The sequence below is a fragment of the Haliotis asinina genome, chromosome 6 (assembly GCF_037392515.1).
Source record: "Haliotis asinina isolate JCU_RB_2024 chromosome 6, JCU_Hal_asi_v2, whole genome shotgun sequence".
Classification (NCBI taxonomy): Eukaryota; Metazoa; Mollusca; class Gastropoda; order Lepetellida; family Haliotidae; genus Haliotis; species Haliotis asinina.
Window position 1 is genome coordinate 14,806,565 of NC_090285.1, and position 15,097 is coordinate 14,821,661.

At 39.2% G+C, this 15,097-nt stretch overlaps 1 protein-coding gene across 1 annotated transcript; it reads right to left on the reverse strand.

Moving 5' to 3' along the window:
• Positions 1-5,167: 5,167 nt before the first annotated feature.
• On the reverse strand, positions 5,168-6,740 carry LOC137286876 (uncharacterized). Its single transcript, XM_067818890.1, has one exon. It carries the CDS (start codon positions 6,543-6,545, stop codon positions 5,373-5,375), a length of 1,173 nt encoding a protein of 390 aa, XP_067674991.1. The 5' UTR covers positions 6,546-6,740; the 3' UTR covers positions 5,168-5,372.
• Positions 6,741-15,097: the final 8,357 nt, after the last annotated feature.

Sequence of the window (15,097 nt, forward strand, 5' to 3'; positions counted from 1 at the left end):
ACAAAACCATTTCCAAATTCATTAAAAAAAATCTCTGTAAGTACACTTGTGACTATATCATGAGGATATATTTATTTCAGCAGTTTTACAGCTGTACGATGTTGTTTATAAACAAATCGTGTTTGGACCAGACAACCCAGTGATTCTCGACATGCGATAAGATGACAAAGCATGTGTGTATGCATCACTATGATACTTTAACATGACAAAAGTACTACATTTGGTAAATTTAAACTTCATCTGAATGTTTCGGTACTTACATACCCTTTCAGGAACCGAGAAGGATCATGCCCGACGATTCCTCTCCTAAATATAAGTGAGAGAGGAATAAAGCACAGACTGTCCTTGAGTTCGTAATTATAACTGCCTCGTGAACATATATATTAGGCTATGTACAGCCTGAAGAGCAACTATGACTTTAAGAGCAATTACAGGCGGATGGTCATTGAGCTTCCAAAATATTTGAGCTTTTACACATTTCAGAGGTCTCAGCATATGATTACCATAATAACAACAATACTAGGTTTAAACAGTTTAAAGAGAAACGTATGGAAACGTAAAAGCAGTACATTGTAAATGCTGCCATGTATATCGTAACTGAGAGTACTCCCGGGTAAGTATAAGATACTTTCAAATGTAAATATAACGTACGTATATGTCGACGCGACAAAACCATTTCCAAATTCATTAAAAAAATCTCTGTAAGTACACTTGTGACTATATCATGAGGATATATTTATTTCAGCAGTTTTACAGCTGTACGATGTTGTTTATAAACAAATCGTGTTTGGACCAGACAACCCAGTGATTCTCGACATGCGATAAGATGACAAAGCATGTGTGTATGCATCACTATGATACTTTGATGATAGCGGATTCGAGAAAAGGTGAGCGTATCCTGCTTCACCGATGGCACTAGTCATGACGCATATGTTAAATCTAGTAAATTGTTTTGTATGCTATAAAACACAATGGGGAATTGCGCATGTGTCGGACATCATCTTTGTTACTGATGCATCAAATCTGGAGAATTTCTCCACATGTCTACCATAAAAGTTCTTGAACGTTTCACTGTACGTATAACGTAGACAGAGGAAAGTATCATAATCTGTCGAATAATCGGCCTTGGTAACAATATTTTCCCAAATTATCGGCAATAGGTCCGGGTCAGTTTTAAAGGATTCGATGATGTTGACTATCAAACCTGATTTATTTATTGATGAGCTTCCTAAAACGTAAATAGAGTAAATCGTCATTTTCATATGTCGAAGATACGGAGAGCAATAAAGCACCATCTCCAGTCTAGACTAATCATGCTATATTTCATACTAAATATTTCTGAATGGTTCAATAGAGACCGGAAAATACCATTTGAACACATATGACCTCAGACCTCATTTCCCTAACTCCTCCACCTATTGATAAAGTATAGATAGACACTCAAAATTGATTAAAGAATATTGATAATCGTTGAGGTGAAAATATTCAGAGAATATGTGAGAGTTGAGCACCTGGTAGAAATGAGACGGATGATGACAGAGTGAATGAGTGAGTCAATATTTAGCGTCACATCGGCAATATCGTTAGCGTATCGTGACGATAACAATTCGATTTTTGTCCGTATTAAAGTTAGTGGGTGAGTTATTATGTAACGTCACATCGGTTATATTTCTGTCATATCGTGACGAGAACATTTAACACTGAAATGGAATATGTTATCATAAAAACATGTAAAAGGGCAGTAAAACAACTAGAATACCACAAATAGATTTAAAACAAGCGTGGGAAGTTAAAACTAATATCACTATTTGGACAATACAGTCTAAAAACAGACTATAGATCGCCAACACCTGAAGGTTGATCACCAAACTAGGGACCATGGGGACTTACAGTACCTTTACTACCTGCAATGTCTCTAGTTGGATTTACACCCCGTCAGAAGCTGGCGACAGAAGGAAATGTTAGGCAAACTTAAAACAAGAAGAATACCACGTTCAAAAAGCCCGGTACGTTTACATTGACTTGAAAGTTTCGGGACTTACGTACCTTCTCAGGAGGACAATAATTTTACAATACTTCAACCCTTGTCTGTATTAAAATCAAAAATCAAGAAAAATAGAACGTAAAAATCTGTCATCGAAGGACAGCAGCAATATTACATTATCACAGCTCGAGATTTAAAACTAGTACGCTAACACTAGATCATTCTCGCGATAACATTTCAATATTCAACCGGGTCAAAGACCACTAGGAACAGATGGTTGGTCACCATTCAAGGACCCGTGAAGGTCTGGTGTAGAATAGGGATTCAACAACCCATGCTTGCCACGAAAGGCGACTGTGCTGGTCATAAGAGGCAACTAACGAGATCGGGTGGTCAAGCTCGCTGACTTGTTTATACGTCTTCTGTACCGACTTGCGCAGATCGATGCTCATGCAATCACTGGATTGCATGGTCCAGAGTCGATTATTTACAGACTGCCGCCATATAGCTGGAATATTGCTGAGAGCGGCGTTAAACTAAACTCACACACTCACTCACTATACAAGGGACCATGGGGATGTAAAGTACTTTGGCAACCTCCATGGACCTTAGTTGGATTTATATCAAAACTTCAGCAGCTGGGGATTGTTGTCAACATTAGCCAGCATTAACATGACAAAAGTACTACATTTGGTAAATTTAAACTTCATCTGAATGTTTCGGTACTTATATACCCTTTCAGGAACCGAGAAGGATCATGCCCGACGATTCCTCTCCTAAATATAAGTGAGAGAGGAATAAAGCACAGACTGTCCTTGAGTTCGTAATTATAACTGCCTCGTGAACATATATATTAGGCTATGTACAGCCTGAAGAGCAACTATGACTTTAAGAGCAATTACAGGCGGATGGTCATTGAGCTTCCAAAATATTTGAGCTTTTACACATTTCAGAGGTCTCAGCATATGATTAGATGATTGAGTCATCAGTGTGTGAAAGGATTTGATGTTATGTTCGTTAGTTTTACACACTTCTCAGTTATAGCTTCATGGTATTATCCTTTTGATCAAATGAATGGTTTAAATGAGATATTATAAAATCACTTGTTTCAGAAGTATCCAAGGATCAGTATCTGAAAGTTCATATACTGGATTTTATCTTATTTCTGAATGCATATGACTTCACTGTATGCTTAGTTGTCAGCTATATTCCAGCACAGCAATTAACATCAACATAACTGAAATAGGTTGTTTCAGATTTCAGTTTGAAATGTTAATATATCAGGGACTAATTCATGACGAGGGCCCTGGGGGCACTTCTACTCATTCAACCCAGTGAGATGAAACTGGTGTCGTTTCAAAGGCGCCAGCCTCGATTGCTGGATGTGGCAATTGCCCTTTGGAAAGAAAACCACTACTGATCTATTAGTCGGGAGATATTGCAATATCAGTACACTGTCCATTGTCTCCTGTTACATTTTATGTATGTGATACTCACTAAGGCGGGGCAGACCTAAACGAATATGAGTAAAAAATACTTAAGTACGCTATCAACGTTTGCGAAAGACTATCACTGTCTGAGCTCACTGTGTAGGCTAAACCGTAATAGGTAATATAGAGATACGTCTAGTTACTTCCAATGGTCGTGGGTTCGAATCGACCCGGCTAAGTCATAATCCTTGGTATGTTGGGTGGGTTAAAACTTTATAGTCGCAGCGGGAGGGTTTCAGCCTTGTCGTGACTAAACCAGTTTTAAATTCATGATAAATGAAAAGGAAAATAGGCATAAATTTGACGAAAAAACCCTGACGAAAGACATCAAAATCGAATAGAATATCACAGTGTCGGGAATTAAAAAGTAGCATTCTAAACCTGGATTCAAATAGGACAATACAACATATAAAAGGGGTCGGTATCGCCACTTTGAATCGTGATAAGATGTAAATCCAGCTAGGGTCCATGCAGGTAGCAAAGGTACTGTAAGTCCCCATGGTCCGTAGTATGGTGATCTACCTTCAGTTGTTAGCAATCTATAGTCTGTTTTCATATTGTACTGTCCTGTATAGATAAACTGTTTTAGGTACTTACTTACTTACTAGTTTTACATTCTTTTCTGTGATATTCTAGTTGTTTTACTGTCCTTTGTCGACAGGTTTTCATAATACACATATATTTCATTGCAATGTTATGTTCCCGTCACGATCTGGCTGAGACATTGCCGATGTGACGTTAAATATTAACTCACTCACTCACTCACTTGAATCGTGATACACGTCGTTCATTCGCATCACAAGCGTCCACTGAAACCACAGATGAAAAACACAATAACAACAAACCGCTCGCACTTAACAAAATTACATTAATTATATAATAACTGATATCAATATAATTGTGAATTCAATTTTCAATCAGTGAATATTATTATACAGTTTTAAATCCATGTAAAAGTCACGGAAGACCCAGTTCCACATATTGATAACTGATAGTTACAGTGTCACATATATACTAGCAAGGTACGTTTTGCATGTCCAGGATTTAACTAAAGTTAGAAAGGAAGAGGCTGAGAATTGTATTGTGTATTGCGGTGAATATGTCATGAGGAGGCTCTGTAATTATCTCGGCACAAGTCTAGGAACCTTGAGAAGCTTTGAATTTCTGAAGGAAGTGATCTTTTTAGGTTTACATAAAGGAAATGTAAAACAGTAAATACACCTGATGTTATCCTCCTTGTTTATAAAATATCGCATCGGTGGCGCCTATCACGCCACCATTCTAAACCAACACTGACCGATCAAGAACTACTAACCAATAACATATGAAAACCAACTAGAATCAGTCTTGACATACTGAAATTAGGTTTGTCAAAATATTTTCCTCCAGTCAAAATCTACTAATCTAGCATTATACTCAGTGTAATGATAACACACGGCATGTTATCTTTAGGTTGATTGAATCTCAGGATCATTCTTACTTTTTTTATGTTACTGCCATCCAATAATGTGCAAAATGCATGTAAGATAATATCCTATACAACATACCGCTCAACCTAGTCAGAGTTACAAGCAGATTAACGTCGTGTTATACAGCTGCATTGGAGAAGATAGGGAAGTGATCGATATCATCAATATTGAGTCTGCTCATATCAAAAGGACATGTTCTAATGAAGAAAAACACTATATGTCACGAAGACAATTAATTTATTTCATGGTCGGCTTTAGCGGAGAGTATATACAGTCAAATTACCAGGTACGCGGAAAGGTCACTCTGTAAATACGAAGTGATTAAGGTGTATCGGGTTCCCTTATAATATAATGAAGGATGAAAGGTACCTGCTGGTCTCTTTGGGCATATCCAGTCTCACCTGATAAATAGAAGAAGATATTTGAAGATTACACAAAATCTGTAGCCTGGCCACCTGGACTCTTGTCACAACATCCACACAAGCGTCCGTGGTCACTGCTGGTCCTGCGTCTCCTGGATACACAGCACAAGGTGAAAAGAGCCACAAGACCCTTGCGAAAACTGCGTAAAAATAACACATACAAAAAGAATTTATATACAGCATTGAGTTTGGCAAGGTGTTCGAACAGCCCCATAAGCTGAAAGTCAATTGGTCTCCGAGCACTTGTGAAACTTAACTTGGCTCGGAGGTACACCGAAGGCATTAGAAGTCCCACGTACATTACTCCACAGATGACACACACCAAAGTTGCTGCTGAACTTTCCGAAGACAAATCCACACCATTAGAAACAAGAGCGGCACTTACTCTTGTTGACATCCTCACCGAGCGCGGTGCAGGTTTAGTTGTGCTCTCACCGAAGCACCGATTTGCTGCACATTTGACGAGAAGAATAATGTCCATGAGAACTATTAGCACCATTGGGATGAACACAGAAAAGACTATCTCCACTTTCCGTAGTCTTTCGAGATCTCTTATGCTTTCTACCATGGGAGCACACATGGACACTCTTCGACTGATTTTCGTAACGATGTGCGTCCACAGTAAATACAGGTACGCAACCATTGAGAAGATAGCAATTGTAATAATGATACATTTAGAGCGGAATTTCGTACACCACTTCTTCTTCCGACGTTGGCCAAACTGCCAAAGACATCGTTCTAGATGTGCAGACACAAGGTACCAGGTTCCCAGAAAGGTAGACAAGAATAAGGCATATGTTGTGAGCTGACACATACCGGTGTGGTTGTATATATCAAACACATTTCTTGAAATCCACAGGATCATGGAACATAGCAGAAAGGTGAGGTCAGCAAGTCCAACGGCGGTTAGGTAGATGCTTAATGGATGGCGCCCTACGGGAGTGATGAGAAATGTACAAACTATCAGAATGTTTGTTACTATTCCCGTCGATAAGGCGACTGGCATTGTCACAAGGTCTAGCTCGTTCTGAATTTGTTGTAGTTTTGATAATTCTCTGGGTCTAAAAAAATGTTTGGTAACGTTTGATAACAGTCTCTCCGGATCCGTGTCATTGTCTGAAATACTGTGTATAAAATCCAAAGATACTGTTCCATTTCCTCCTTGCATGTTGTATGCCATTGCAGCATTTAGACAACGGCACCTTGGCTCCAGCTGCTTAAAAGAGCATCCGGATGATGTCTGTGTCGAACACGTTGCTTCCACTGACTGATGAAACACTGCCGCAATTTTTGTACTGTGAAATAAATCCGCTGTGTGGCTTGCAGTGAGAGTTTGCTCACCTATACGAAGCCAATCACTACACTGAAGCGAGACTCGGCTTCATTGATTAACGTTCACGTTCACACAGGACGGACGGGCGGGCGGGCGCTCTCCGCTACGCGGTACAGTCTTCCTCCACTGACTATGGCAGACTGCCTTTTCGAGGAGGCGGACGAGATTACAAGCTGTTGCTGCAGAATATTGTCATGGGCGTGCACCGTGCGCACAATTCTACAGATTATAGTGCAGTCACACAGATCTCATTATACAGTATTTCACTGATGTGGTGATCTTTATGATATCTGAAAAAATGTAGAAATCGTTTTCAACATGATTCCACCAAAGTATGTTTTCGCTGATCATATGGAACCAGCGTTTTAGTTTCCAATGGATGTGTTACTGTTTTATGTTGAAAGACAATATTCAGTTTCACAGACTAGGGATGACTTTTAAAATATAGGATGGGGTTTCTTTCACGAAATGACAATAAAACATTATTTTGAGTGAGTGATTTTACATCTCGAAATATTTTGAAGTCAGTCTGAATGCCCATAGCCACAGTAGTAATCAAACGGAGAGGGATAGTGTACACTTCACTATCACAGAACGACAAAGTTAAAGATGAGAACGATATCTGTCCTCGACAGCGCCATATTTTGAAGCATTAGATAACTATTATGTTATCGTGTTCATATCTGTAAAATAACACAATCCTGACATTAACAAAATGTATTGCATAATACAGTCACTATATTCGTAGTGACATAAATGCAACTCTACACTCTAAAATTCATGACCTTCTATATATTCATTTAACAGTATATATGCCTTTCACCATTCTTAGGTCGTTATCAAATATTCATGACGAATACTGGGCGTATACTCCACGGTGCAGTATTTATGCATGCCAGGATTGCCCGATTCCTTTGTAGCCAAATATTAAACGAACACAACGTGAGTCATTTGGGATTATCTCTTCATAAACCCGTTGATACTATTCGTAAATCCTAATCACCTTCATCTCTCTTCAGAGACAAAGGTCAAGGGGCCGTAGTTTTATCAGTATATACAACGTTTAGCAGCAGAGCGGATTTCACTTCTAAAAACAATGATAAATAAACAAGGCTATATACACGGTCAGCAGCTGACAACAGCTGGATAGATATGTGTTTTCAACGTTGTTTCCTAACATAACTGGGTATATATTTGCTTCTAGTGAGTGAGTTTAGTTTTACGCCGCACTCAACAATATTCCAGCTATATGGCGGTGGTCTGTAAATAATCGAGTCTGGACCGGACAATCCGGTGATCAACAGAATGAGCACAGTTCACAGTCGATCTGCACAGTTGGTAACTGATGACATGTGTCAACCAAGTCAGCGAGCCTGACAACCTGATCCTGTTAGTCGCCTCTTACAAGCATAGTCGCCTTTCATGGCAAGCATGGGTTGCTGAAGGCCCATTCCACGCCGGACCTTCACGGGTCTTTGTATCAATTGCCGGTGATCTATGGCCCGTTTGTATATGGAATGTCGCGAGAGTGATTTAGTGTTAGCGTACTAGTTTTAAATCTTGAGCTGTGATAATCTAATATGTTTACTTTCCTTTGATGACATATTTTTACGTTCTATGTTTCTTGATTTCAATACAGACAAGAGTTGAAGTATTGTAAATTTATTGTCCTTTGAGAGGGTACGTAAGTCCCGAAATTTTCAAGTCACTGCAAACTTACCGGGCTTTTTAAACGTAGTATTCTTCTTGTTTTAAGTTTGGTTAACATTTCCTACAATCGCTAACAGCTGAAAGTATAACCATCGATCTGAGCAACTGGGAACCGATGACATGTGTCAACAAGGTCAGCGAGCCTGACCACCTGTTCCCGTTAGTCGTCTCTTACAAGTATAGTCGGCTTTTATGACAAGCATGGGTTGCTGAAGGCTTATTCTACCCCGGACCTTCACGGGTCTATTTGCTTCTAATACTTATCACAAATGAGCAGAACATTGGGTATACCGATGGGTTTGATATGAAACTTCCCCGTATAACACCTTAGTAAACAAATCAAAAGTGAGATGATGCCATATTTATTTTCTTAATACTAATTTTTTATAAAGCACGTATTTGTTTCACACATCAAGTTTTCTTTAAACAGAGAATATGTAATTATTTTCATGCCTGTTCCCTGATAGATAACAAACATGTGGAAGAAATCAATGGCAAATTGTCATCGCATTGGGATAAACATTATCATGAATATATCCAGGTACACAAACGCACTCACTTGCTTACCTTTGAGAAAGTCAGATGTACCACATGTTTCCGTGCAGGTGAAAGAGTTTACCTTAATTAATCTAGCTTTACTCACGTCCAACAGGTTTGAATAAATCGGACACAATGGTGGCTCCTGTATCGCTTCAGACTTGTGACTGGTCGCTCGGGCTGTTTGACAGACACGCGGCTATAGGTGAATTTTTCTAACGTTACATCGTAGTGTCGCTCCAGTCGCCTTGTGTACACTTCAAGACATTTTCCGCGTTTGTCGGAACGTTTCTATTACAGGGAGACTATAGATTTAACATTCACTACTAGTTTAGGTAGTCAAACCCGGACTTAATGAATGATTTCGAGAACTGCAGTGTATCCTCAACTGTCTGGCTTCCAGTTCCAGCTGTGTACTAGACGATCTAATTAGTACTCTGTGTGTTAACGGAGACATTTTCCCACGACGATGATGATAATCGGTTAATACTTCAATGATAAACTTCATAATACTCGAAAATCGCAGACAAGCTAAGTAGGAATTTACAACCTCCTTAGACTGCCAATTAACAGAAGCCTACACCCTTTAGCAGCTTGTGTATTGTTACACCACTGAAACAGTTTTAACATATAATTTTTGACACGACGTGCTGCTAGTTCGTTCAGTGTAAACGATTCAGGTAAATGAAATTACAGTTCATTTTTTTTCAGATTTATTTACACAAACGTCACAACGGCGGTTTTGTTTGAAGGTGCCCACACTCTTATATTGGTAATACACGAAGGTATGTTTGTTTGTGTGTGTGTGTGTGTGTGTACGTGTGTGTTTCGTTTGATTTTGGTGATGTTAAGTTTTGTTGTTTGTGTTTTGTTATTTTGTATTGTTTGCTTTTGTGCGACATACTACATTGTCATCCACACCTTTACAGGGTTTATATGCAACTGTTCTGGAAGATATTTCAACATTTTCTAGACTGAAAAGCAGTCAGTTTCTTAAAGTACAGGGTCAAATTTTCGCTTCGTCAACATAGGCTAACGACAACTGTACCGGCACAATGGCTTTCAGAAAAAGATCCCCTGGTTTAAAGCCACCCACATCTCTGAACAACTGGTGATTTTCACAATTTTCTTCGGAACAATGAGTACAAGGGATTGTACCTGGATTGTCTGGATGAATAGGTGTCCGAATCAGATCACTATCTAACAAACCTCAGCTGAAGATTCTGTTGGAATGTCATGTCGGTTTTGCTATTTATAGTCAGTTTTTTTGACTAACATTATGTTGCTGCACTTCGCAATACTTTTCCAGATAGTGTTATGATAAGCATCAAAGGTCAGGATGAACTGTCTTGCTTCTACACGTTTACACTCGTTTACTCCAGGTACCATCTCGGTTTGATGCAGGGGTTCATTCCCAGTATGACTACTCCCAGTTTGACTTCCCGCCAAATACACAAACTGTTCCTGTCGACTGTTTTGTACATAGTAGCTCTCTCCCCTTCATCCTGTAGATTGTTCCACCAACACTTATAAACAATCATACCTGTACCAGGTTCATACAATATGTATTCAGCAAATTACATAGGTCAGTGTTGTGGAAGAGTTCAAGTATACTCATACGATGGGCGTTCATTAAAGATTTCCCCTTTCCCCTTCTTTTCACATGTAGATGAATCTTTATTCGGGTATTGTAAACCAAAAGTCACTGTGTTCTGCAATCTGATTGGGTGAAAAACAGGAGCAAATGGTATTAGATTCCCGGAAACTGCAAGGCTATTTACTGCGTATTGACACGTAGAAACATAGCAAACAATTGCTTTGTTGTGTAGTGACGTCATTCAATTCATATTGTGACGTAAAGTCAGAAAGACGTCACATACGAGCAACGCCAGATTCTAACATGGGAACCAGCTGAAACGGCCAGCTGATGTCACTTCCCTGATGTGCCCGGACTCGATATGAACGACGCCGTCGGTTCCAAATGCATTCCCGTGCTTAAGTACTCAATAACACCCGGAAACTGGAAACATGATGTTTATCTGCTAACTGACACCTATGTATGTGGAAATCTTCAGCTTTGGACTATGAAAGCTATTTCGTTGACAAGCGTTATACTGAAGTAAGCTGTTACAATTGAAGTAATGGGAGCCAGTTGAGCACTGAGCAGTGATCAAGTTGGTGCGTGACTCTGAGAGTGTGGGTTCAAATCTCGGATAGGACTCAACTGAAAAAGTGTAATCCCAAATATAACATATGTTACATTTCACCCTTTCCAAATGCCATTGTGTAATCATACCTTTCGGCAGAGGGTGCCGTGCCAATTAACACTTATTAGACAAAACCCGCAGTCTGGACAACCAGTTGTCCATCTTTCATTTTTGTGGAAGTCGCGGTGGTTGAGCGGGTTTTGTGGCTGACTTAGTCGGCTGGCGATTAGGTGCCCGATTCTGAGACTGTGTATTCCAATCCCGGATGGGACTCAACTTTAATAAAGTACTAGAATGTGTATTGTGCTAAGAGAGTGTGATCCGAAATATAATATGCTAAACTAGGTGTAGTCATAATGGGAGTCATAAGCTCATTCTTAACACATTGGCGAAGATGAAAGTTAAGAATTCTTAGGGCTATGAACGTGACGAGAATAAAAGTCTAGATTCGAAAACCCATGCTTATGATCGTAAACGGACTTTATCAGGTGATAATGGTTTGTGTTTTGATGGAAAGTGTTGTTTTTTTTGTCATTGACAGTATGTGTGTCACCGTCATGGAATGATTGCCGTGATGGCATGAATCATTGTCAACGCTATTAACAGGATTCGTTGTAGGGTGTGGTCTTGAGCATGGAGCCAATGCAGGTTGTTTAAATCAGTTGAAGTTAAGCATCATTTGTTACCGTTAGTCCTCGGATGGATGGCCTTATCTGGCAGCTTGACCTCTGTCCTCTCCTATGGGTTTCTTCAAAGTTGCCTCTCTTCACCCACAGAAACGAGCACCCGGTAAGGTAAGTCATATGACTATCACGTCTAGCACCGTTTTTCCGGGGTAATTATTATTATTATGCCAGTTATGCTGTATGTGCTGAGTGTATGCCTATACCGCATGGGATCCATCGCTATATAAGTGACCGTGTTTAGCCATCATGAATTACGTATGATAGCGGCCTAAAACACAATTCACTTACTCGTTTTATTACTTCAGTGAATACATGCACATAACCAACAAAGCGACATGCACCAGCGCATATATATCATGATACTATCTGGCAGTTACATGCCTTGTCCATTATTTTGCCTGATGACGTAACTGAATACTTGGATCAATATTAAGTATAATAACTGCTGAAATTGAATATTGAAATGTACACATGTCGCATGCTATTTGTATTAAGGTAAACTGACCCGATAGCAATTGAATATTGTCCGTAAACCATAGTTCAAGGTGAAATGATAACAGTGTGCCAGTATGACCTAATATGAACTGTAACATAATTTAAACCTTCTACATAAACATTCATTACAGTTGATAATAATAAGAACAATAATAGTAATAATAAGGGCATTTGTAATGCGCTGAATTCCACACCCTGGAAGGGCATACTCAAAGCACTACGTATACACTCCGATTATTATTATTGCCTCGGATAATCGAAGCTGCTTCTTGGGCGATAGAGGGTTAAAGGCGCAGGGCTTTATTTCACCGGGTACCCATTTTCTGGTGGGTGAACAGAGGCAATTTTGAACAAACTCACTTGCCTATGGTGAGACCTCATGTTTCGCGTGTGCTTCAATGTGGGGCAGTACTGAAGTCCTAGAAACTCACAGGAATCAAACTGCTAAACCTGAGCTCCACGCACACTACCACTCGCCACAACAATTACTGTGTATTTGTATGAAATATATAACGTCATTTATTCATTTTTCTACAGTACAAAGCAAATGTAACGCATTTGCTAACCAGGTAATTATCGACAGGACTGCGGGATAAAAACCAGCAGTCCATGATTAACATGTTGCTGATAAATTATCAGCTCCAGCAATGATCCAAATCGGATTCGGTTTGAAAAATCGTAATATATAACATCCAAACTGATAGTCTGAGGCAAAAAATTAATTAGTTTCGTGTTTAACTTTATTGTCACTATTCCATGATACGTCGTTGAACACTCAAAAATTTATAGCGAACAATTTGTACTTACCTTTTGGCGGCATGTTAAGGGTACTGCAGTCTACATAACTGCACATGTTCAGCATCAGTGAGTTGACTGTATTGACTGATTGAAGATGATCTGTGTTTGATATGTGTACATTATATATTATATCTCCTCAATGTATGTTGCAGACTCTCTTGGTGGTCATATTACGCCATGTAGCAATTTAATGCAGACTCCATTTCACCGCTGGTCATTCCTCAAAGTACAAGAGACCCACGGGACACTTCTTCAAGTGTAGTAACCTAATTTGATGGTAACCGAATACAGCATCGAGACTTATTACCCATAATTATCTTATGCAACAATAAAGTAATAAACAAAAGAAATGTAAACGTCAGCTCATGCCAAAATGGATTCCATTCGACACAGGGAAAAAACTAGAGAGAGAGAGAGAACATCTCACTCTTTTCTTTTGACAGCAAATATATCACCGCGAGTTGATGAAAGTGAAAGAAGCTGAATCACCGAAAATTGTTTGGTGAAAGGATGAGCATGTAATTCCCGGTCAGCGTGTGCCACTCACACAATCTGCAAAAATAACAGTAAGTGTTTGGGTGTTTACTACTGTTCGTCGATTGAGCAAGAGTTTGATCGTAGAATCAAAGATTTGTTCAGTTACCACCCGTGTTAACGGCTTCATGAGCCTCGGGTACAATAGTCTCCTGTACTAGGAAAGGCTCAGTGTTGCCTTAAACACGCCCTTTGCCGTTAGGGAGATGACAGTAATATGTCGATGAACGACACTTGTGCAGATGGAGACTCCTGTCTACCACTTCTCAAACAAGCTTGGGTTGCTCCATGAAGGGTATACCGATCGCATAAGCGGAATCTGTTCCAGTATGTTGATGGCGTTAAAGTAAGTCAAATGTTGGTTTACGTGTGTCCTTAATAGTCACTGTGATAGTAAATGGTTGTACATTTTGTACTTACATTCCACTATTGATTTCCTTTCATGACGTTTTCAGCATCAGGAGAATAGCTACATAATCGATCAAGATATCAAAACCGTTGCGTCTGTGCATTATACCAGTTAGTGAGTGAGTGAGTTTAGAGTCACTTTGGCAATATTTCAGTCATATCGTGACTAAAACAAAATGTACATTAAACAATAATTAAAGGTAAATTTACAATCCTGTCAACGAGGGATATAAAACAACTAGAATATCACAGATATACGTGTAAAACTGGCAAGTAAATCTAAAACATTGTAACTGTAGGGGACAACACAATATAAAAACCGGCTATGCATCGCCAACAACTGAAGATGATCACCATACTAGGAATCATGGGGGCTTACAGTACCGTTGCTACCTACATGGACCCTAGCTGGATTTACACCATCCCTTCAGCTGCTAGCGATTGTAAGAAATGTTAACCAAAATTAAAATAACAATAACTCTATGTTTGAAAATCCTGGTATGTATACATAATATCAGTTAACAAATACTGCATTTGTATTTAACGTTTCATAAACCAAATAAACATGTTCATTCTTCCCCATGAGACAGATTGTAAGTGCAGTGAGCTTTGGAATGTGGTCAGTATTCTTGCGAAAACGGATTTCCCAGAATAGTGGTCCATGATGGAGCAATGTTTATCAGACGCCATTACGGTCGATGTTCCCTCGACATTTGTCAGTACTTGTCATTCTTATTCCTCAAGAACCAGGATCTAGATTTAAATCTTTCTTAGCCCTAAGATATCATACATTAACATTAACTTACGATTACCTTAGCGCTAAGAGAGCGCCGAAAATCAAGTACAAGAATGAAGTATTGCATTCTGGCAACAACACGGAGCAAGTGAAGATTGTTTCAAGCAAAGTTAACGAGATAACATATTCTTTGGGATTGTTTATTTTCGTCTGTTTTCAATTTGTCTTTTCTTTTCTTCTAATGTTCGAGGAGTTGGGTTCATGTTATATTTTTTTCTTTTCATGACA

What these genes read in the sequence shown, in the direction of transcription:
- LOC137286876 (XM_067818890.1), bottom strand. Translation starts at nt 6,545, where the DNA reads ATGGCATACAACATGCAAGGAGGAAATGGAACAGTATCTTTGGATTTT.